General features: G+C 40.6%; 1 protein-coding gene across 1 annotated transcript in view; it reads right to left on the bottom strand.

Moving 5' to 3' along the window:
• Positions 1–21,976, bottom strand: part of LOC143807646 (uncharacterized) — a 1,106,746-nt gene that overhangs the window by 557,554 nt on the left and 527,216 nt on the right. Inside the window, exons 28-30 of the mRNA XM_077289447.1 lie at positions 19,179–19,229; positions 10,858–10,887; positions 8,272–8,301 (exon numbers count right to left, since the gene is read on the bottom strand). Of these exons, the coding sequence (XP_077145562.1) occupies positions 8,272–8,301; positions 10,858–10,887; positions 19,179–19,229 (111 nt within the window). The remainder of the gene's footprint in view (positions 1–8,271; positions 8,302–10,857; positions 10,888–19,178; positions 19,230–21,976) is intronic.

Here is a 21,976-nt window from a genome sequence, read left to right as displayed (position 1 = left end):
CCTTGCAATCCTCCTCCGCTGACCACACCAATGCTGCCCGTGCACCCCTGGAACCTATTTAAAAGTTCATAGAGCCTATTTATATATTTTATTTAATATTAATAAAGCCATGATGGACTACTCTGTACCACGCTACAAGCTAACCAGTCGACACTTCTTTTGTGAGAAAAGCCATCCCAACCCTCCACCAGCATGTAAAAGACCGCATTGTCCATGCACTCTGGCAATCTGTGAGTACAAAGGTGCACCTGACAACAGACGCATGGACCTGTAGGCATGGCCACGGAAGGTTACATGTCCATTACGGCGCAATGGGTTAATGTGGTGGATGCATGGTCCACAGGGGACAGCCTACTAAGTCTGTCTGCAGTCCCTAATTCAAATTGTCCTCCACTGTCTAAATCTGAGCTTCAACCTTCTGGCTCTCCTTAAGTGCTTTTTTTAAAAAAAATTGGTGTTTGGGGCCTAATACCTCTGTTTGCCGCTCACTGGTGTTCTCCTCAACTGAATAAATCTGAGCTTTAACCTTCTGGCTCTCATTAAGTGCTGTTTTTTTAAAAATTGGTGGTTAGGGCCTACAAACGGTGTCTGCCGCTCCCTGGTGTTTGTCCTCAACTGTATAAAGCTGAGCTTCAACCTTCTGGCTTTCGGCCTATAGTATTAGATATTAAACAGCATTTGGCCTTCAACTTTGGTTGCGGCCTACTAACGGTGTCTGCCGCTCCCTGGTGTTTGTCCTCAACTGTATAAAGCTGAGCTTCAACCTTCTGGCTTTCGGCCTATAGTATCAGATATTAAACTGCATTTGGCCTTCAACTTTGGTTGCGGCCTACTAACGGTGTCTGCCGCTCCCTGGTGTTTGCCCTCAACTGTATAAAGCTGAGCTTCAACCTTCTGGCTCTCCTTAAGTGCTTTTTTAAAAAAAATTGGTGGTTGGGGCCTAATAACTCTGTCTGCCGCTCCCTGGTGTTCTCCTCAACTGAATAAATCTGAGCTTCAACCTTCTGGCTCTCATTTTTTTTTTTTTAAATTGGTGTTTGGGGCCTAATACCTCTGTTTGCCGCTCCCTGTTGTTTGTCCTCAACTGTATAAAGCTGAGCTTCAACCTTCTGGCTTTCGGCCTATAGTATCAGATATTAAACAGCATTTGGCCTTCAACTTTGGTTGCGGCCTACTAACGGTGTCTGCCGCTCCCTGGTGTTTGTCCTCAACTGTATAAAGCTGAGCTTCAACCTTCTGGCTTTCGGCCTATAGTATCAGATATTAAACTGCATTTGGCCTTCAACTTTGGTTGCGGCCTACTAACGGTGTCTGCCGCTCCCTGGTGTTTGTCCTCAACTGTATAAAGCTGAGCTTCAACCTTCTGGCTTTCGGCCTATAGTATCAGATATTAAACTGCATTTGGCCTTTAACTTTGGTTACGGCCTACTAACGGTGTCTGCCGCTCCCTGGTGTTTGTCCTCAACTGTATAAAGCTGAGCTTCAACCTTCTGGCTCTCATTAAGTGCTGTTTTTTAAAAAATTGGTGGTTAGGGCCTACTAACGGTGTCTGCCGCTCCATGGTGTTGTCCTCCACTGTATAAAGCTGAGCTTCAGTCTTTAGGCTTTTGGCCTATAGTAGCAGATATTAAACTGCATTTGGCCTACTAGTGTGGTTGGGCCCTTAAAACAGTGTCTGCTGCTCCTGGGTTTGCTACTCCACTGAACAAAGCAATGCCGCCTGTTTAGTCCTGTTACCAATTTTGAACTGCATTTAGCCTACTTTATTCTTTGGCCCTATATCTGTGTTTCCTCCTCATCCTGCCCATTGCCCAGCCACTGCTAGATGAGTCTGCTGGTACATTGACCTAGACCACTACATTCCCCTTGCACTCTACACAGCCAGAATCTTACCCTGCTGAAAGTAAGGTTCCCCTTCCCGCATGTTATACCACCTTACACAGGGACAAAGAGGAAGGTGCAGATGAAAGTGCAGGTTCCTTCATCAGGTGGGGGGCATACTCGTTGGTGACGTCACTGGCACAGGGCCCCTCAGAGTACGCAAAAGTGTCGCTGCTGGTGGGAGGCGCCCCCGCCGTGCAAACACACCGCTGTACTTTGAGGGGCCCTGTGCCAGTGCCAATGCCAACGAGTGGGCCCCCCCTGCTTGCTTAGGATCACAGCACTTGCAAACTTGACATACTTACCTCTCACTGCTCCACCGCCGTGACGTAGTCCACGTTTCCTGGGCCCACTAAAACCTTGAACCAGCCCTACCCCCCACAACTTTTGCCAAATGACCCCCAATTTCCAATGCCCAACTATTATTATAAAGTTAATTAAGATTGACAAGCTTCAGAAACAAGAATGGATGTTTTTGGCATTAAAATGGGCACTGTAGGTGTTTTCCTGGCCTCCACTCACTGTCGACTATGCTTCCCCATTGACTTGCATTGGGTTTCGTGTTTCGGTCGATCCCCGACTTTTAGCGATAATCGGCCGACTGCACTCGACTCGACTCTGGACAAAGTCGGGTTTCGCAAAACCCGACTCGATCTTAAAAAAATGAAAGTCGCTCAACCCTAGTCAGAACCACATAAAAATGTTAAAAAAACGGGAAGCTTATTGGATTTTTACGCTGCAAACATTGGAACCTAAAGGACTTAATAGGGACTACGATACCTCAAGTTTTTTATGATAAATACTTTATAATGAGTACTGCTCTTATCTCATATCTCAATGTATTCTTCAATGCATATAAATTTGAGAACTGCTTATTAGTATATATATATATATATATATAATCTTTGCCAATTATTAATCACTTCATCTTTTATTCTCTCCCTAGAATCGTTGAAACTTCACCCTGTCTCACTATACCCACCTCTCCACTCTCTCTGGTATAGTATAAACTCACTACCCTTTAGAAACTGTATGTTGGATTGTTTTAACCACTTTTCCATCCTGCAGATAACAGTGCTCTTTGGTTACCTATAATCTTTTTGTTATCTTCAGTAAATATCAAATCTATAATTTAAGGGTTAAAATCGCCCGTGGGAACCATTCCATGATAATAGGGCACAATAGATCTGAGGGTTTCCCCTCCCCTCCTCTTTGTTAATGTAACTGGTCTCATTATCTCCGGGCACAATGACTATCAGTGCTTCATAGCACACTGGGCATGACTGGACCCATTCCCGCTGTGTTAGCCACACTTAAGATACAGGGGGCCTACCATGTGATCATGATGACGCAGCCCCGTCACGTGACACAACTCCTGTGCCAGCCCCTTTATAACCGGAACTGCACGCTGCACATACAGCGCGATTCACATAGCGACTTCCGTCGCTCTACACGTGCCCTGACACGGAAAGGACTTCCCTGCTGCATCCAGGAAAACCTTAGGGATATGAGCTATTCACCCCCTCGCCTATCAGCATGCTTAATCCCAGTAGCGGTTGCTTTTTTCCTAAGGTTACTGTGTGGCTTACATCCATTGCCTTCAACTATTATGCACACAGCCACAGCAACCCTATGCCATGCTCCCCCATAGAGCTTTGTACATGAGCTACTTAAGATCACTACAATATCTTCTATATAGTATATACTGTATTACATTGTTCTACCATTATTCTACAGTTCCTATACATTTGTCCCTATTGTTGAAATCTAAATGCTAATTTTGTTCTCTTAATTTTTCCCATTCCCCATGCTACCCACCAAACCTTTTGGAATCTGTAGTTACAGGATATACGCTTCTCTTTATACCAGGTCTCTATGAAATCCACTTTGTATATAGCAATACCAGTATCCTTTTTCACCTATTATTTTCCCTTTTTCTTACTAGTGGATCTTTGAAAGTGTTCTATTCCTTAGCTGCAAACATAGATTCATCCTCCAGCACAATAGGTACTGCTTGATCACAGCTACCTTTGGATACTCTTTCCAGGATCACACTTTCCACTACTTTTTCACAATGATATACCATATTCATTTTTCTAGTTTTTTCCCTTTTTTATATATATATATATACAGTATATATATATATATATATATATATATATATATATATATATATATATATAAATAATATTCTGTGCATAAATGATACTTTTGTATGTATGATTCTCTGTTCATTAAATTTATTCATATATGTTTTTGTCGACAATTTATCTTATTAGTATATTTGTTCTGATGAAGGTCCGGATGTGGACCGAAAACGTTTAACTTAACCTGCCTATATGGATGCACAACAAAAAATAATTTTCTCTTTATACTACAAAACTTTTTTGAGTGCCAAGTTTCTTCTAATTTTAATCAAAGCTATTAACTAGTTAAATGCCGCTGTCAACGCTGACAGCGGCATTTAACTAGCGTTTCCGGCCATGCGGTCGGAAATGCGCTCATCGCTGACCTCAGTCACGTGCTCGGGGGTCGGCGATGTGTCAGCATGACAACCAGAGGTCTCCTTGAGACCTCTATGGTTGTTGATGCCGAAATGCTATGAGCGCCACCCTGTGGTCGGCGCTCATAGCAATGCTGTGATACTGCTGCATAGAGCTGATCTGTGCATCACCTCCATGTAGCAGAGGTGATCAAGTTGAGCCAGCTTCTAGCCTCCCATGGAGGCTATTGAAGCATGGCAAAAGTAAAAAAAAGTCTAAAAAAATACGAAAAAAAAAAAAAATGTAAAATTTTAAATTGCCCCCCTTTCGCCCCATTCAAAATAAAACAATAAAAAATCATATATTTCTCATATTTGGTATCGCCACATTCAGAATCGCCCGATCTATTAATAAAAAAAAGGATTATCCTGATCGCTAAATGGCGTAGGGAGAAAAAAAAAAGCTAGAATTACATTTTTTTGGTCACCATGACATTGCATTAAAATGCAATAACGGGCGACCAAAAGAACCTATCTGCACAAAATTGGTTTAACTAAAAACGCCAGCTCGGCACGCAAAAAATAATCCCTCACCCGACCACAGATCATGAAAAATGGAGTCGCTACGGGTATCGGAAAATGGCGCAATTTTTTTTTTCAGCAAAGTTTGGAATTTTTTTTCACCACTTAGATAAAAAATAACCTACACATACTTGGTGTCTATGAACTCGAAATGACCTGAAGAATCATAAAGGAAGGTTAGTTTTAGCATTTAGTGAACCTAGCAGAAAAGCCAAACCAAAAACAAGTGTGGGATTTGCACTTTTTTTGCAATTTCACCGCCTTGGAATTTTTTTTCCCTTCTTCTAGTGCATGACATGCTAAAACCAATGGTGTCATTCAAAATGCAACTCGTCCCACAAAAAATAAGCCCTCACATGGCCAAATTGACGGAAAAATAAAAAAGTTATGGCTCAGGGAAGGAGGGGAGCAAAAAACGTAAAAAACGAAAATAACCAGGGTCATGAAGGGGTTATGGAATCTGCCAAGCTGGTAAAGTGAGACATTGGCCATGCAATGTTTCCTGGACTTTATGTCCTAAGTCATGTGGCGTGGCAATTGTTAAGGATATATATCCTGATTGAAGATATCCAAAATGGACGCATTACTGTAATATACTGTATATAAGAATCACAGATATTAACTGATGTATGCTCTAAGGCTAGATTCACACTAGCGTTCAGCAGGGCTGCGATGGTAGCCTTCTTCCTCTGTGAAGCCCCGCCCACTGCCACACCTCTTCATTCAGCTCCGCCTATGTCTGCATGTGTCCTGCATACTCTATCTTTAACATTGGGTACGCAGGCCATGCGGATGTTTGCGGATGCCTCCTCGTGCGTCGTCTTGACGCTGTGCTGAGCTGCATCAAACACAACATGTTATATTTTGTTGCGGTCAGTGCAGCATCCCCATACATCCGCATGGCCTGTGTACCCAATGTTAAAGATAGGGTACGCAGGACGCATGCAGACATAGGCGGAGCTGAAGGAAGAGGTGCGGCAGCGGGCGAGGCTTCACGGAGGAAGAAGGCTTTCGTCCGCAGCCCTGCTGAATGCTAGTGTGAAGCTAGCCTAAGTCACACCTGTCAGCAGGTTGTACACCACCCAAGTGGACTCTGATATGACAACGTGTCCACTCAGCTAATAAAGAATGAGGTAATACTTAGGAGAAGAACAGAATTATAAAGGCTAATGAATATTGATTAAAGCCCTCCCAAAAGTAGGAGGACTTAGGGGATTTAACCACAAATTTACATTGATAATTGATAACCTATAAAAGGATGTGCCCTCCGATCAATAAAACAGATTGCTGCTAGTGACTGTGTCGTCAATCATGCCTGGTTTTGATCCATGTACATGATAATCTCTCAGACATAACATTTGGCCACAGACAATTAAGAAGATCACACCCTGGTGTGATCCTCCAGCACAATAGTGACCTATAGGATTGCTGCTTCCAATAGTTGGCTCTAGAGATGCCATTCTCTTACTTTATTAAGTGGTTATTTACATATTTTAGGTCCTAGGGAATGGCATGGCCTATATGTTTCCCTACACCAGGTTGGTGGTCTCATTAATGAGAAAATTTACTCCATAGATCATCTGTCGAAAGCTTTTCACCCAAACAACCAGTCTCCTACTTTGCACTAAAGAGAGGTGAGACCACAGACACAGTTGTTTTCAAAGGGAGTTCTATTCCTGGATGAAACAACATGATTGCAGTTTGGCTTTATGCACATTCTTCCATGGCAAGTAACTTTAAAGGGTTAACATTTACTTACTTTTTACTACTCTGAATAGATGACAATAGGGACTCTATATGAAGAGGCTATTTATTATAAAAGAGTGATACTAATAAATTGGTAAATTTACACAATTGGCTCCTGATAAAATGCTAATTTGCTTTCATTTGATTGGCAAAATACAGTTTACCACATATGATTTTGCTGGCACCAATAAGTTGCAAATGAGATTAGTAATGTGTACTGCAATATATTATATGGACACTAGATGGCAGTCTTGATTTTTAAATGTTCATATTTTAGCTATAATGTGGACTATTTATATGTGAGGCAGTGAACTAACAGTAAATGCTTTGATTTGTATCATCAATCTGAATATAAGAGTAGATTACAGGTAGGCACACATAAAATTAATGCTATTTTTTCCATTTTCCATGTAATTCCTCTTTTTTTCACTGAGGTGTTAAAAAATGTTTTTTATTCCTTTACAATGTGCTAGACCTGTTTTTCACCCAGGTGTCAATTTTTACAATCATTATTACATCCATTTTTCTAGTTTGAAGAATAAAAATCTCCTTATTAAACAGTAATGAAGGGCATGTGAAAAGGCACATGGGCAGCACATGTCCTTATGACAAGTTTGTCAGAACGAGCACTAAGGTTGGTGACTTTATTTTAACCCCTTAACCCCCGGAGCTATTTTTGTTTTTACATTTTCGTTTTTTGCTCCCCTTCTTCCCAGAGCCATAACTTTTTCCGTCAATATGGTCATGTGAGGGCTTGTTTTTTGTGCAACGAGTTGTACTTTTGAACGACACCATTGGTTTTACCATACTGTGCACTAGAAAGATCACCTATGTGTAGCAGAAATGCTTGTGATCAGGTTAATCCTCTTTTTTTATTGATAGATTGGGCGATTATGAACGCGGTGATACCAAATATGTGTATTTTGATTTTTTTTACTGTTTTATTTTGAATGGGGCAAAAGGGGGGAAATTTGAACATATATATATTTTTTAAAATATTTTTAAAAACTTTTTTTTTCTTTTGGCATGCTTCAATAGTCTCCATGGGAGACTAGAAGCTGCCACAACCCGATCGGCTCTGCTACATCCAGGCGATGTTCAGATCACCTCTATGTGGTAGAATTACTCACTTGCTATGAGTGCCGACCACTGGATGGCGCTCACAGCAATCCGGCAGAGACAACCATAGAAGTCTCCAGGAGACCTCCGGTTATCATGCCAATGAATCAGTGACCCAGGATCACATTATGGCGGTCAGCGGTGGGCAGGTTTCTGGCCCGATGACCGGAAGCACAAGTAAATGCCACTGTCAGCGTTTGACAGCAGCATTTAACAGGTTAATAGCAGCGGGTGGATCAAAACAGCTGACATGCACCGGGAAAGATGTGGGCTCACTGCCGGAGACCACATCAAAGGGAGGGAATTTGACATCGGCGTACTATTATGCCCGATGTTGGAAAGGCATTAATTATATTTGTAGGTTTAACTAGAATAAGTCAAGTATAAAAGCAGAAAACAGAAGTGCAACCACTACAGGAGCAAGTTAGCTTTAGCTACTGCAAAGCATAAGCTCGGCTTACTTTTTCTTGTAATTGTCTTCAGATCTTCAGCTATAGGAAAAAGCAGGTTAAATAATTGAGTAATTGGGATCGTCATTAACATCTAATAAAGTGCATTCTTTTGTCATTTAGTATATGAAGTAAACTGAATATACTTAAAGGGAACCTGTCACCAGGTTTGGCCGATAAGAGATATAGTCATCACCTTTCAGGGCTGATATACAGCATTCTATAATGCTGTATGTCTGCCCCCAACCCGACATGCAAGAGAAGAAAAATAACTTTTATTACACTCACCTGAGGGGTGGTCCTGTCGGATGGGTGTCGCTGGTCTTTGTTTGACGCCTCCCATCTTCTTATGATCCCCGTCCTCCTGCTCGGTTCGTCTGGATGATGCGTCCCTTCAACATCCACATAGTCTCCTTGTCACCGTGCTCCTTCACAGCTGCACTTCTCTGCTCTGTTGAGGGCAGAGCAAAGTACTGCAGTGTGCAGGTGTCGGTAAAGGTCAAAAAGCCCCAACTGTCACTATGTTACACGACCCAATGGGTGGTCTGTCAGCGGATGGCACAACAAGCTCACAATGGGATGGAAAAGGAGGGTGGAAGGCCCTATCAATAAGGAAATGAAGGAATGGTCACCTCTTGATCAAACCTGAACCTGTCCCTGCACTCCCTTAACTCCCCTAACTCCCTAAGTGGGTCCTTCCACCCACCGCAGTCAGGAACCTCGTCCCTCACTGTTACCTCATACTACCCTGGCTAGTGCACTAGCCAGCAAAGAGCGCTATCCTCACCACTGCAGACGGTACCACACAGGGGATGGTGACAAACACAAAAGGGACAAGGAGTAAACACAGCACTTTGCTTCCAGACACTGCTGCCAAGCTCCACACCACAGATAGCACAGCAACTGGACTCCAAAACTCCACTCAGCATAGGATATGACAATAGGACCTCAAAGAGCTGATGCATGCTGGTACTAGAGAGGTCCTCACATATCAGGTGGTCTCTAGAGAAACTCTATCGACAACAGTCAGCTGATGCATCAGGTGACTATTTAAAGGATGGTGGGAGTGGTCACCATCACATCAGCTGACCAAACAGCACTGTAGTTACACCAGATTGACAGTGGGGGGAAAACTGGCATTAACCCCTGATGGTTCTGAAAGGAAAAAGCAACATTTAAAACAGAGTGGAACAGGGCTGCCACAAATCTAAAAATGGATCGTGACACCAACACATGTGCACTGCAGTACTTTGACAGGGCAGAGAAGTACACCTGCTCAGGAGTGCTGTGCAGAGGAGACTGTGTGGATGACGAAGGATGCGTCATCCACATGAAGCAAGCAGGAGGACGGGGATCGTATGAAGATGGGAGGCGCTGGACCAAGACCAGCGACGCCCATCGGACCGAACCACTCCGCAGGTGAGTATAATGAAAGTTATTTTTCTTCTCTTACAGGTTGGGTTGAGGACAGATATACAGCATTATAGAATGCTGTATATCAGCCCTGAAAGGTGACGGCTGTATCTCTTATCGGCCAAACCTGGTGACAGGATTACGTTAATATATTATTACTTTCATGCTACAACAATGTTAATGCAACCATCGCCCAACTTGATTTCATGAACATCTGTATTTTTGGGATTCAGATACTGGTAAATACACCGGTAGAACTGGGAGCCATCTGCCTCCTCTTCCACCGTTCAGCCTGTGTGCCTGAGTCTCAGCACAGCAGTTACAATGACGTCACAAAATCACCTCTGTTGTGCAGAGCCTTAGTACACATGCTGCACAGACTGGAGCAGCACATCAGGGCAATAGGGGCGAGGTAATTAGTTCTATTTTTGTCATATTTTATTTCTTTATTTTTCAGACAGGAGTACAGGGAAACTGTAGGGGGCATTATACTATGTGTGTGAGAATTTTGGGTCCATCATACTGTGTGTGCTGGACTGTGGGGTCCTTCATAATGTGCAGAGGCTTTGAGGTCCACCTATTGTGTGTGGGGAGCTGTGGAGTCCATCATACTGTGTGCGGGACTGTGGGGCCCTTCATAATGTGCAGAGGCTTTGAGGTCCACCTATTGTGTGTGGGGAGCTGTGGGGTCCATCATACAATGTGTGTTGGCGGCTGTGGGGTTTATCATACTGTATGTATGAAGGAGCTATTATGTAAATACTGTAAGGGGATCTATGGGGTCCATCATACTATGAATGGGGCTCTGCGAGCCATGATAATGTGAGTTAGTCAGGAAACTTGGATTAAGTGAAGCACTCCAAGACTGAAATAAATAAAAGAACGCTGGGGTGTACTTGTTGCTTAGGTTACTGGTTTCTTTACTACGTAGCTAAAGCTTCTCCAAATCTATAGCAGCAGAGCTGCTTGTTCTAGCAGCGCTGGGGAGCGCTCAGCTTACTGCAGGTCCAATCTGTCAATCAATCATCAATCATTATGTGTGCTGTTTAAGATGAAAGATGAGACAAACCCTTTCAATTCAACCGGTATATGATGATAGGTAGGAAGAAGGATGAGAAACATATGGGACTACACAGATTTTTGGGCATGAGATAAATTGATCTGAAAGCCGCCCACACAGCTTACCTGCTTTCTTTACTTCTTTCTTTTCTTTAGCTGAAACAAATACAATGCAAATATTAAAACCACATAGAAGGGATGCAAGAAAACTGCAGTGCATGTTATGGCATTGTTCTTCTATGCAGGATTCAGAGCAGGGGTATTTCTGTTTTTGCATTTCCGTTTTTTGCTCCCTTCTTCCCAGAGCCATAACTTTTTTCATTTCTCCATCATTATGGCCATGTGAAGGCTTGATTTTTGCGGGACGAGTTTTAGGCTATGTGCATACGTCCAGAATTTGCGCGGAAATTTCCGCGGCAATTCCGCAACTGTGCCGCGGGCAAAACACATGCGTAATTGGCATGAATTTTCACGCTAAACACTAGCGTTTTACAAGCGTAATTAGCTTGCAGAATTCTAGTGTTTTCCAAGTGATCTGTAGCATCGGTTGGAAAACTGTTTGACAGGTTGGTCACACTTGTCAAACATAGTGTTTGACAAGTGTGACCAACTCTTTACTATTGATGCTGCCTATTGTTAAAAATAATAAAAAAAAATAAAAAATTGTGATATTCTCACCTTCCGGAGTCCCCGGCAATCTTCCCGCTCCTCGCGATGCTCCAGGCCCAATAATGCCCAGCGGCAATGACCTCAGATGATGTAGCGGTCTTGCGAGACCCACGTCATCACAGGTCATTGCCGCAAAGCATCCCTGGGAAACGGAAGCATCATGAGGAGCGAGAACGCAGCGAGGGACGCCGGAAGTTGAGAATATCATGATTTATTCTTTTATTCTTTTTTTTAACAATTATATGGTTCCCAGGGCCTGGAGGAGAGTCTCCTCTCCTCCACCCTGGGTACCAACTGCACATGATTCGCTTACTTCCCGCATGGTGGGCATAGCCACATGCGGAAAGTAAGCGGACCAATGTATTGCTATGTGTGCGGAATCCCCGCGATTCCGCACAAGGAATGAACATGCTGTGTTTTTTTCTGGAATGCGATTCCACTGCTTAAAAAAAGCAACATGTGCACAAAAATGGCGGATTGCATTCTTATAATAGGATGCTTAATGTATAAGTTTTTGCAGTTTTATTGCGTTTTTATAGCGAAAAACTGCAAAAAAAATGTGAAAAATCCTGAACGTGTGCACATAGCCTTACTTTTGAATGACTCCATTGGTTTTACCATATCGTAAACTGGAAAACAGGAAAAAAATACTAAGCATGGTGAAATTGCAAAAAAAGTATTGCAAAAATGTTTTTTTTACTATATTCACTAAGTGCTAAAACTGACCTGCTTGATTCCCGAGGTCATTACGTATTCGTAGATACCAAACACGTGTAGGTTCTGTTTTATTTAAGTGGTGAAAAAAAATCCCAAATTTGTAAAATAAAGTTGCCTATTTTGAGACCCGTAGCGTCTCAATTTTTAAGGATTTGGGGCTGCGTGAGGGCTTATTTTTTGCATGCTGAGCTGATGTTTTTACCAATACTATTTTGGTGTAGATATGATGTTTTGCATGTCATAGAAATGTTGCAGTGACCAGAAAAAGGTAATTCTGGCATTTTGATTTTTCTTCATCTTGCAACGTTTAGCGATCGGATTAATTCTCTTTAACTTGATAGATCGGACGTTTCTGAATGTGGTCATACCAAATATGTGTATTTTTTCATTTTGTAAATTGGTTTATTTTGAATGGAGCAAAAGGGGGGGGTGATTTGAACTTTTAAATTTTTTAAATCTTTTTTTTTTTACTTTTTATTTGCTTTAATAGTCTCCATAGGAGACTAGAAGCTGTGATCTTCTGATCGCTTGTGCTACACTTAACAGAGCTGCAGCCCTGTTAGGCTGCCATCACACTAGCAGTATTTGGTCAGTATTTTACGTCAGTATTTGTAAGCCCAAACCAGGAGTGGGTGATAAATACAGAAGTGGTGCATATGTTTCTATTATACTTTTCCTCTATTTGTTCCACTCCTGGTTTGGGCTTACAAATACTGATGTAAAATACTGACCAAATACTGCTAGTGTGACGGCAGCCTTATGTGTAACAAAAATGCTCCTAGCAGTTCGGCAATGACAACCACAGGGGTCTCCTGCAGAGCTCGGGATGTCATGCCAACCCATCAACGCCCCACAATCAGATCAGATCAGCTGTCATGTGCTGTAAAAGGTGCAGGTTCAGCGCCAGACCCCGCGCAAAAGAGGGAGAGGCGACCTATAACGGCTATACCTGTCATAGGTTTTAACAGGTTAAACAATAGTGTAAGGCCTTGATCACATGTTCAGTATTTGGTCAGTATTTTATATCAGTATTTATAAGCTAAAACCAGGAGTGGGTGATAAATACAGACATGGTGAAGTGTTTCTATTATACATTTCCTCAAATTGTCTCATTTCTGGTTTTGGCTTACAGATACTGATGTAAAATACTGACCAAATAATGAACATGTGCATGTGGCTGTAGCCTATTTACAAATTGGGTAAAACACATCAGCCATAATTTGAGTATTTTTGAAAAGATGAAATCTGCATGTAGTAGGTATATTTTAGAACAGCATTTGATTTGTAACTTTTCATGTACATACTTCACCCTTCATTCTGAAATTTCTCATTTTATATATCATTTTAACTGAAAATACATCCAATATTACCTCAGTTCTAACAAAATGGATATGAGCAAGTCACAGATTTTGATGAAAAAAAGGAAACAGGCATGACACATGGAAATTGAATGCCTTCCATATCCAAACACTAAGTCAAGAGACTTTATTAAAATTTCAAATGTGTTTCGGCTGATAAAACATGTGGAAAATCAATGCGGAAATATTTTATGATTTCAATTTGTGCTGAACGCTTGTTAAAAGCACTTCCGTTAAATGATGTTATAAGGCTGAGAAGAAATTCAGCGCTCACTGGATCTTCAGGATTTGCGTCATTTTCGAGATGGTCAGGTTATCTTGTTATGACATTCTCTGGGACATTTCTCAGAGTTGTGTTCAGCATTTAATGTTTGCTGAGCAATACATGTCAAAAAAGTAAATGGAAAAGAAGTGATCTGAAGAGATGACAGCAGGAAGAGATAAACGTCTTAAATAACATTTTCAATAAGCCGCGGTTATTTCTCTATTTCTACTTCTAACTTGGACTCAAAGAAAGTTACACAGAGTGCAAATGAAAGTTGTACACCCAAAAGAGAACAGAAAATCCATCTATTGATCAGTAGATAATACAAACCTTCTCTGGTCATAGGAGAATAATGGGGCCAGGTCAGAGATGAGAACATGAATCTGACATTTGAAGTCCAGCCATCTTGGACATCTCTATAAATTGCCTTTTTCTTTGTTATGTGAGGAGTTAGAATTAATAGTAAGGGTATGTACACACGATGCAGATTTTGCTGCAGATCCGCTGCGTTTCCGCAGCTGCGGGTCCGCAGCAGTTTCCCATGAGTTTACATTACAATGTAAACCTATGGGAAACAAAAAACGCTGTGCCCATGCTGCAGAAAAAAACGCGCGGAAACGCAGCGGTTTACATTCCGCAGCATGTCACTTCTTTCTGTGGATTCCACAGCGGTATTACACCTGCTCCAATAGAAAACCGCAGGTGTAAAACCGCAGTGAAATCCGCAAAAAAAGTGGTAAATCCACGATAAAGCTGCAGCAAAAACGTAGTGTTTTTGCCCTGCAAATTTATCAAATCCACTGCAGAAAAAATCCACAGTGGACCATTCTACATGTGCACATACCCTAAGTGTACATGACCTGCTATCTATGCTTTTGATTAGGAGCCAATCATTTTAGTTAACAAATCCTCCATACATCCATGACCCTTTTCAGCTAAGGCACCCTTTTGTAATATATATATATATATATATATATATATATATATATATATATATATATATATATATATATATATATATATACAGGTCCTTCTCAAAAAATTAGCATATAGTGTTAAATTTCATTATTTACCATAATGTAATGATTACAATTAAACTTTCATATATTATAGATTCATTATCCACCAACTGAAATTTGTCAGGTCTTTTATTGTTTTAATACTGATGATTTTGGCCTACAACTCCTGATAACCCAAAAAACCTGTCTCAATAAATTAGCATATTTCAACCGTCCAATCAAATAAAAGTGTTTTTTAATAACAAACAAAAAAACATCAAATAATAATGTTCAGTTATGTACTCAATACTTGGTCGGGAATCCTTTGGCAGAAATGACTGCTTCAATGCGGCGTGGCATGGAGGCAATCAGCCTGTGACACTGCTGAGATGTTATGGAGGCCCAGGATGCTTCAATAGCGGCCTTAAGCTCATCCAGAGTGTTGGGTCTTGCGTCTCTCAACTTTCTCTTCACAATATCCCACAGATTCTCTATGGGGTTCAGGTCAGGAGAGTTGGCAGGCCAATTGAGCACAGTAATACCATGGTCAGTAAACCATTTACCAGTGGTTTTGGCACTGTGAGCAGGTGCCAGGAAGCATGAAGTGCTCCAAAATCTCCTGATAGCTAGCTGCATTGACCCTGCCCTTGATGAAACACAGTGGACCAACACCAGCAGCTGACATGGCACCCCACACCATCACTGACTGGGTACTTGACACTGGACTTCAGGCATTTTGGCATTTCCTTCTCCCCAGTCTTCCTCCAGACTCTGGCACCTTGATTTCCGAATGACATGCAAAATTTGCTTTCATCAGAAAAAAGTACTTGGGACCACTTAGCAACAGTCCAGTGCTGCTTCTCTGTAGCCCAGGTCAGGCGCTTCTGCCGCTGTTTATGGTTCAAAAGTGGCTTTACCTGGGGAATGCGGCACCTGTAGCCCATTTCCTGCACACGCCTGTGCACGGTGGCTCTGGATGTTTCCACACCAGACTCAGTCCACTGCTTCCTCAGGTTCCCCAAGGTCTGGAATCGGTCCTTCTCCACAATCTTCCTCAGGGTCCGGTCACCTCTTCTCGTTGTACAGCGTTTTCTGCCACATTGTTTCCTTCCAACAGACTTACCATTGAGGTGCCTTGATACAGCACTCTGGGAACAGCCTATTTGTTGAGAAATTTCTTTCTGGGTCTTACCCTCTTGCTTGAGGGTGTCAATGATGGCCTTCTTGACATCTGTCAGGTCGCTAGTCTTACCCATGATGGGGGTTTTGAGTAATGAACCAGGCAGGGAGTTTTTAAAAGCCTCAGGTATCTTTTGCATGTGTTTAGAGTTAATTAGTTGATTCAGAAGATTAGGGTAATAGGTCGTTTAGAGAACCTTTTCTTGATATGCTAATTTATTGAGACAGGTTTTTTGGGTTATCAGGAGTTGTAGGCCAAAATCATCAGTATTAAAACAATAAAAGACCTGACAAATTTCAGTTGGTGGATAATGAATCTATAATATATGAAAGTTTAATTGTAATCATTACATTATGGTAAATAATGAAATTTAACACTATATGCTAATTTTTTGAGAAGGACCTGTATATATATATATATATATATATAAGCTTGTATATTGCTCTAAGCTATCCTATATTATGTACATACTGTACATATGCATATACAGTACATATATATGTTTTTATATATATATATATATATATATATATATATATATATGTATATATATATATATATATATATATATATATATATATCTGTATGTACATATATATTTATATATTTTTTATAGCTTAGAGCGATATTTAAGTCTTCAATCAATAGACCTGCCATATTGACCCACTTATGTGTGTTTAGAGTATTAATGTGTATGATCTATGGTAAATCTTCTCAACATACAGACAGGAAAATAAGCATGTGATACACTGCCAATTTTACAAGTTTTCCCACATACAAATAATGGAGTGGTGTGTCATTTTTGTTGTAGGTACACTTCAACTGTGACAAAGAGAATCTTAAAAAAAAAAAACAGAAAATCACATTTACATATTTAAATAGCATTTTATTGCATGAAATAAGTATTTAATCACCTACCAACCAGCAAAAATTCTGGCTCTCATAGAGCTGTTCATTTTTCTTTAAGAAGCCCTCCTGCTCTGCACTCATTACCTGTATTAATTGCACACGTTTGAGCTCATTACCTCTATAAAAAGACACCTGTCCACACAATCAATCACACTCCAACCTGTTCACCATGCCCAAGACCAAAGAGCTTTATTAGAATACAAGGGACAAAATTGGAATTGGCAACAGGACCATAAGCAAGCAGCTTGGTGAGAAGGCAACAACTGTTGGCACAAATATTAGAAAACACAACATGACTGTCAATCCTTCTTGGTCTGGGGCTTTCTGCAAGATCTCACCTCGTGGGGTAAGGATGATTCTGAGAGAGATCAGGAAACAGCTCAGAACTATAAGAAAGGACCTGGTCAATGACATAAAGAGAGCTGGGACCACTGACTCAAACATTACCATTAGTAACACACTACGCCACCATGGATTAAAATCCTGCAAGGCACAGAAGGTCCCCCTGCTCATGCCAGCACATGTCTAGCACATGTCCATGCCCATTTGAAGTTTTCCAATGACCATTTGAATGATCCAGAGGAGGCATGGGAGATAATCATGGGGTCAAATGACACCAGAATAGAACTTTTTGGTAGCAACGCCACTCGCCATGTTTGGAGGAAGAAGGATGAGTACAACCCCAAGAAAACCATCCAAACCGTGAAGCATGGTGGGAGAAACATCATGCTTTGGGGTGCTTTTCTGCAAAGGGGATAGGATGACTAGACCATATTGAAGGGAGAAAGGATGGGGTCATATATCCCAAGATTTTGGTCACCAATTTCCTTGCTGCAGTAAAAGCATTGAAAATTGGTTGTGGCTGGATCTTCCAGCATAACAATGACCTGAAGTACACAGCCAGGACAACTAAGGAGAGGCTTTATAAGAAGCATGTCAAGGTCCTAGAGGGGCCTAGCCAATCTCCAGACCTGAACTCAATAGAAAATCTTTGGAGGGAGCAGAAACTCAATGTTGCCCAGTGACAGCCCCAAAACTAGAAAGATCTGGAGAAAATCTGAAAATCTGAATGAAAGAGTGTGCCAAAATCACTGCTGCAGTGTGTGCAAACTTAATCAAGAACTACAGGAAACATCTGACCTCTGTAATTGTAAACACAAGTTTCATGACCTGCGACTGAGACCAAGCTTTCTGACACTGGGCAGTATATTTCTCTCTAGAATCCCTTGATAGTCTTGAGATTTCATTCTACCCTGCATCAATTCTTGACACTGTGTGCCAGATGCAGCAAAGCAGCCCCCGAACATAACAGAGCCTCCTCAATGTTTCACAGTAGGGACAGTGTTCTTTTCTTGATATGCTTCATTTTTCCATCTGTGAACATAGAGCTGATGTGCCTTGCCAAAAAGTTCCATTTTTGTCTCATCTGTCTTGATTTGCCCCAATGTTGATTTGTTTGTGCTTCTTGACATACATGATCTTGGTAACATCCTTCTCCAGGACCACATGTCAAAGGTGTTAATTCTTCTTCTGTTTCCTTTCAATATCATCCAGGTTTTGCATGTGTATGTTATCACAGAAAAGATCAAACTGTGTACGAGCCATGTATTCGTCACCAGTGAAATGTCCCTCAATTTGAAGACCTTGTTCAGTGACTTGATTGTTTATTTGCTCATAGCTTTTCTCCTACTTACTTCCGGTGTCATCGCTCCATCTTGAGTTATCATTGATCTGAGCAGGATGAAGTCTATTTCAGCTTACAGTTCATAAACGCCAATCTCAAATGTGTCCTGGTCATACCTGGCAGTAGACAATATCATTGTCTTCTTTGTGTGTTAAGTAGCAGTTCCATATTCAAGCTTTCCATCTTGACATTCAAGCTTTCTATCTTGACACTCCATAATAAACACTAATTTATGTGAATTTTGGGAATATCAAAAAAAGTGCGCATTCTTGTCCAGATAAATATTGCTCAATTTTATGACTCAAAACGCTAATATATAAGACGTGTTAAACCTGGCATAGATTTTGCATTTTTGGGTTCATGTTATTTTGATAATTCTTAGACACATAAAAGGAGTGTTTATAATATACTCTACATTTATGATCATTTTCATATACCATGCCATGTCTCTGTATCATCAGTGATAGCATTGTCTCTAATAATGCTACAAAGTAGGGAAAGCTACTAGAACGCTATATCCTGGGCTTTCATTCTACTCTTTGAGTCTAATTGTATGATTCTTTCAGAAAATTCAAGTGAAGGCCAATAGGTGGTGCTGTCAGGCTAGGTATAATAATAACATTTACTTATAAAACTCCAAAAATGTCTAGAAAGCTTGCCACATTACCTTGAATTATTTTTGGAGTCTCTTGTTTAGCCGCTGCAGCTTTCAGGTGTTCTGTAAAAAAGAAAAATGGCTAAGAACAACATTCTATACCTTCTGCACAAGTTTTTTATAAGCAAACATTTATTTTAAGCTGATCTTTATCTCTCGTATGCCAAGAATATATGATACTGGAAAAACTGAACAATATTGCCTCTGTGGTGTATACTAGTAGAAATAATTTACAAGAAAAACAGTAAATGGAGGAAATAAAATAAGATACATTGTTGGAACTGTAAACCCATCGATAATATATATATATATATATATATATATATATATATGTATATGTATGTATATATATATATATATATATATATATATATATATATATATATATATATATATATATATATATATAGTCATGGAAGAAAGTGTTGGCACCTCTGTGATTGTTCGAGAAAATTAAGTATTTGTCCCAGAAAATTAATGTAATTACACATGTTTGATTATATGTATTGGAACAACACAAAAAAACCAGAGGAAAATAAGGCAAATTGGATTTAATTTCAAACTGGCACGCTCAAGTTAATATTTGGTTGCATACCCTTTGGAATAAATAACTGCAAATGTTTCCTGCAGCTTCGTTCTTACACCTCTCAACTGCTATTTTGGAGCACTCTTCTTTTGCAAACTGCTCCAGGTCTATCGTATCTGAAGGGTGCCTTCTCCCAACAGCAATTTTAAGTTCTCTCCACGGGTGTTCAATGGGATTTAGATCCAGACTCTTTTCTGGCCACTTCAGAACTCTCCAGCGCTTTGTTTCCATCCATTTCTTTGTGCTTCTTAGCGTATGTCCTTTTGGAAGATCCATGACCTAGGATGCAAATCCAACTGTCTGAAACTGGGCACTACATTGCAACCCAAAATCCTTTGGTAATCTTCAGATTTCATGTTGCCTTGAAATCTGGAGATCTGGAGATTGGTTAGGCCCCTCCAGTCAAGATGCCAAGTGATAGAGGCATCAAAAAACCTCTAAAATATCTTTGAACATCCACCATATTTACTATAGGTGCTGTGTTTTTTTTTTTTGTAGGCCTCATACCGTTTTTGATAAACAGTAGAATGTGTTTTACCAAAAAGCTCTATCTTTATCGCATCTGTCCACAAGACACTTTCCCAGAAGGATTTTGCCTTAGGCTAGGTTCACATTGCGTTAGGGCAATCCGTTTAGCGCTAGCGCTAGCGGATTGCGCTAACGCAATGTTTATTTAGGGGCCGTGTTAGGGGTCGCGTTAACGTCCCCACTCTCGCAGATCCCCGATCTGCGAGAGCGGGGAACGGACCTCGGGCGCGCCGCGGACGCTGCAAGCAGCGTCCGAGGCGCGTCACAGAAGAACGGCACATCACTAGCGCGAGCCGAAAAAGGCACGCGCTAGTGATGCGCTGCAGGAGAAATTGACATTGCTGTCAATGGGCACGCTAACGGCCCCGTTGCACGGCGTTAATTGCGACATTTTCGCCATGCAACGCTGTCCGTTAGCGTGCACACATTAACGCAATGTGAACCCAGCCTTAGTCACATACATTTTGGCAAACTGCGGTATACCTTTTTTATGTCTCTGTGTCAGCAGTGGAGTCCTCCTGTGTGTCCTGCCATAGCGTTTCATTTCATTCAAATAGCAAAGGATAGTTCACGCTGACACTGATGCACCCTGAGCCTGCAGGACAGCTTGAATTTCTTTGGAACTGGATTGGGGCTGCTTGTCCACCACCCAGATTATCTTGTGCTAAGTTGATTATGTTGTGCATCGTGGACAAGGGAACATCAAGATCTATGGAGATGGACTTGTAACCTTGAGATTGTTGATATTTTTCATCAATTTTGGTTGTCAAGTTCTCAGACAAGATCTATTCTCCTCTTTCTGTCATTTATGCTTAGTGTGGCACACATAGGCACACAATGCAAAGATTGAGTCAACTTCTCCCCTTTTAAATGGTTTCAGTTATGATTTTCATATTGCCCACATCTGCTACTTGCCATAGCTGAGTTTGAATGAGCATCATATGCTTGAGACAAAGTTGTTTACCCACAATTTTGAAAAGGTGCCAACATTTTTTGCCTGGCCCATTTTTGGGGTTCTGCATGAAATTATGTCCAATTTACCTTTTTTCTCACTGTTTTGTGTTGTTCCAATACACAAAAAGGAAATAAACATGTGTATAACAAAACATGTGTAATTACAATAATTTTCATTTTCTGGAAGAATTTCAAGGGTGCCAACACTTTCCGCCATGACTGCATGTGTATATATATATATATATATATATATATATATATATATATATATATATATATATATATATATATATATATATATATATATATACTGTATATATATATATATATATACTGTATATATATATATATATATATATATATATATATATATATATATATATATTTATATACTAACATTCAAAAGTTTAGGGTCACTTAGAAATTTCCTTATTTTTGAAAGAAATCCACATTTTTTCCACTGAAGCTAACATTAAATGATTCAGAAATACACTCTATACATTGTTCATGTGGTAAATGACTATTCTAGCTACAAATCTACAAATGTCTGGCTTGTAATGCAGAATCTTCATAGTTGTATAGAAGTCCATTTCCAACAAACATCACTCCAGTGTTCTTATGGTACTTTGTGTTTGCTAACTATGTAAGAAGGCTAATGGATGGTTTGAATACCCCTGAAAACCCTTGTGCAAGTCTGTTAGCACAGCTGAAAACAGTTTGGCTGAGTAGAGAACCTATAAAC

The sequence above is a fragment of the Ranitomeya variabilis genome, chromosome 2 (assembly GCF_051348905.1).
Source record: "Ranitomeya variabilis isolate aRanVar5 chromosome 2, aRanVar5.hap1, whole genome shotgun sequence".
NCBI classification, from domain to species: Eukaryota; Metazoa; Chordata; class Amphibia; order Anura; family Dendrobatidae; genus Ranitomeya; species Ranitomeya variabilis.
This window is presented reverse-complemented; position numbering and strand designations above follow the sequence as displayed.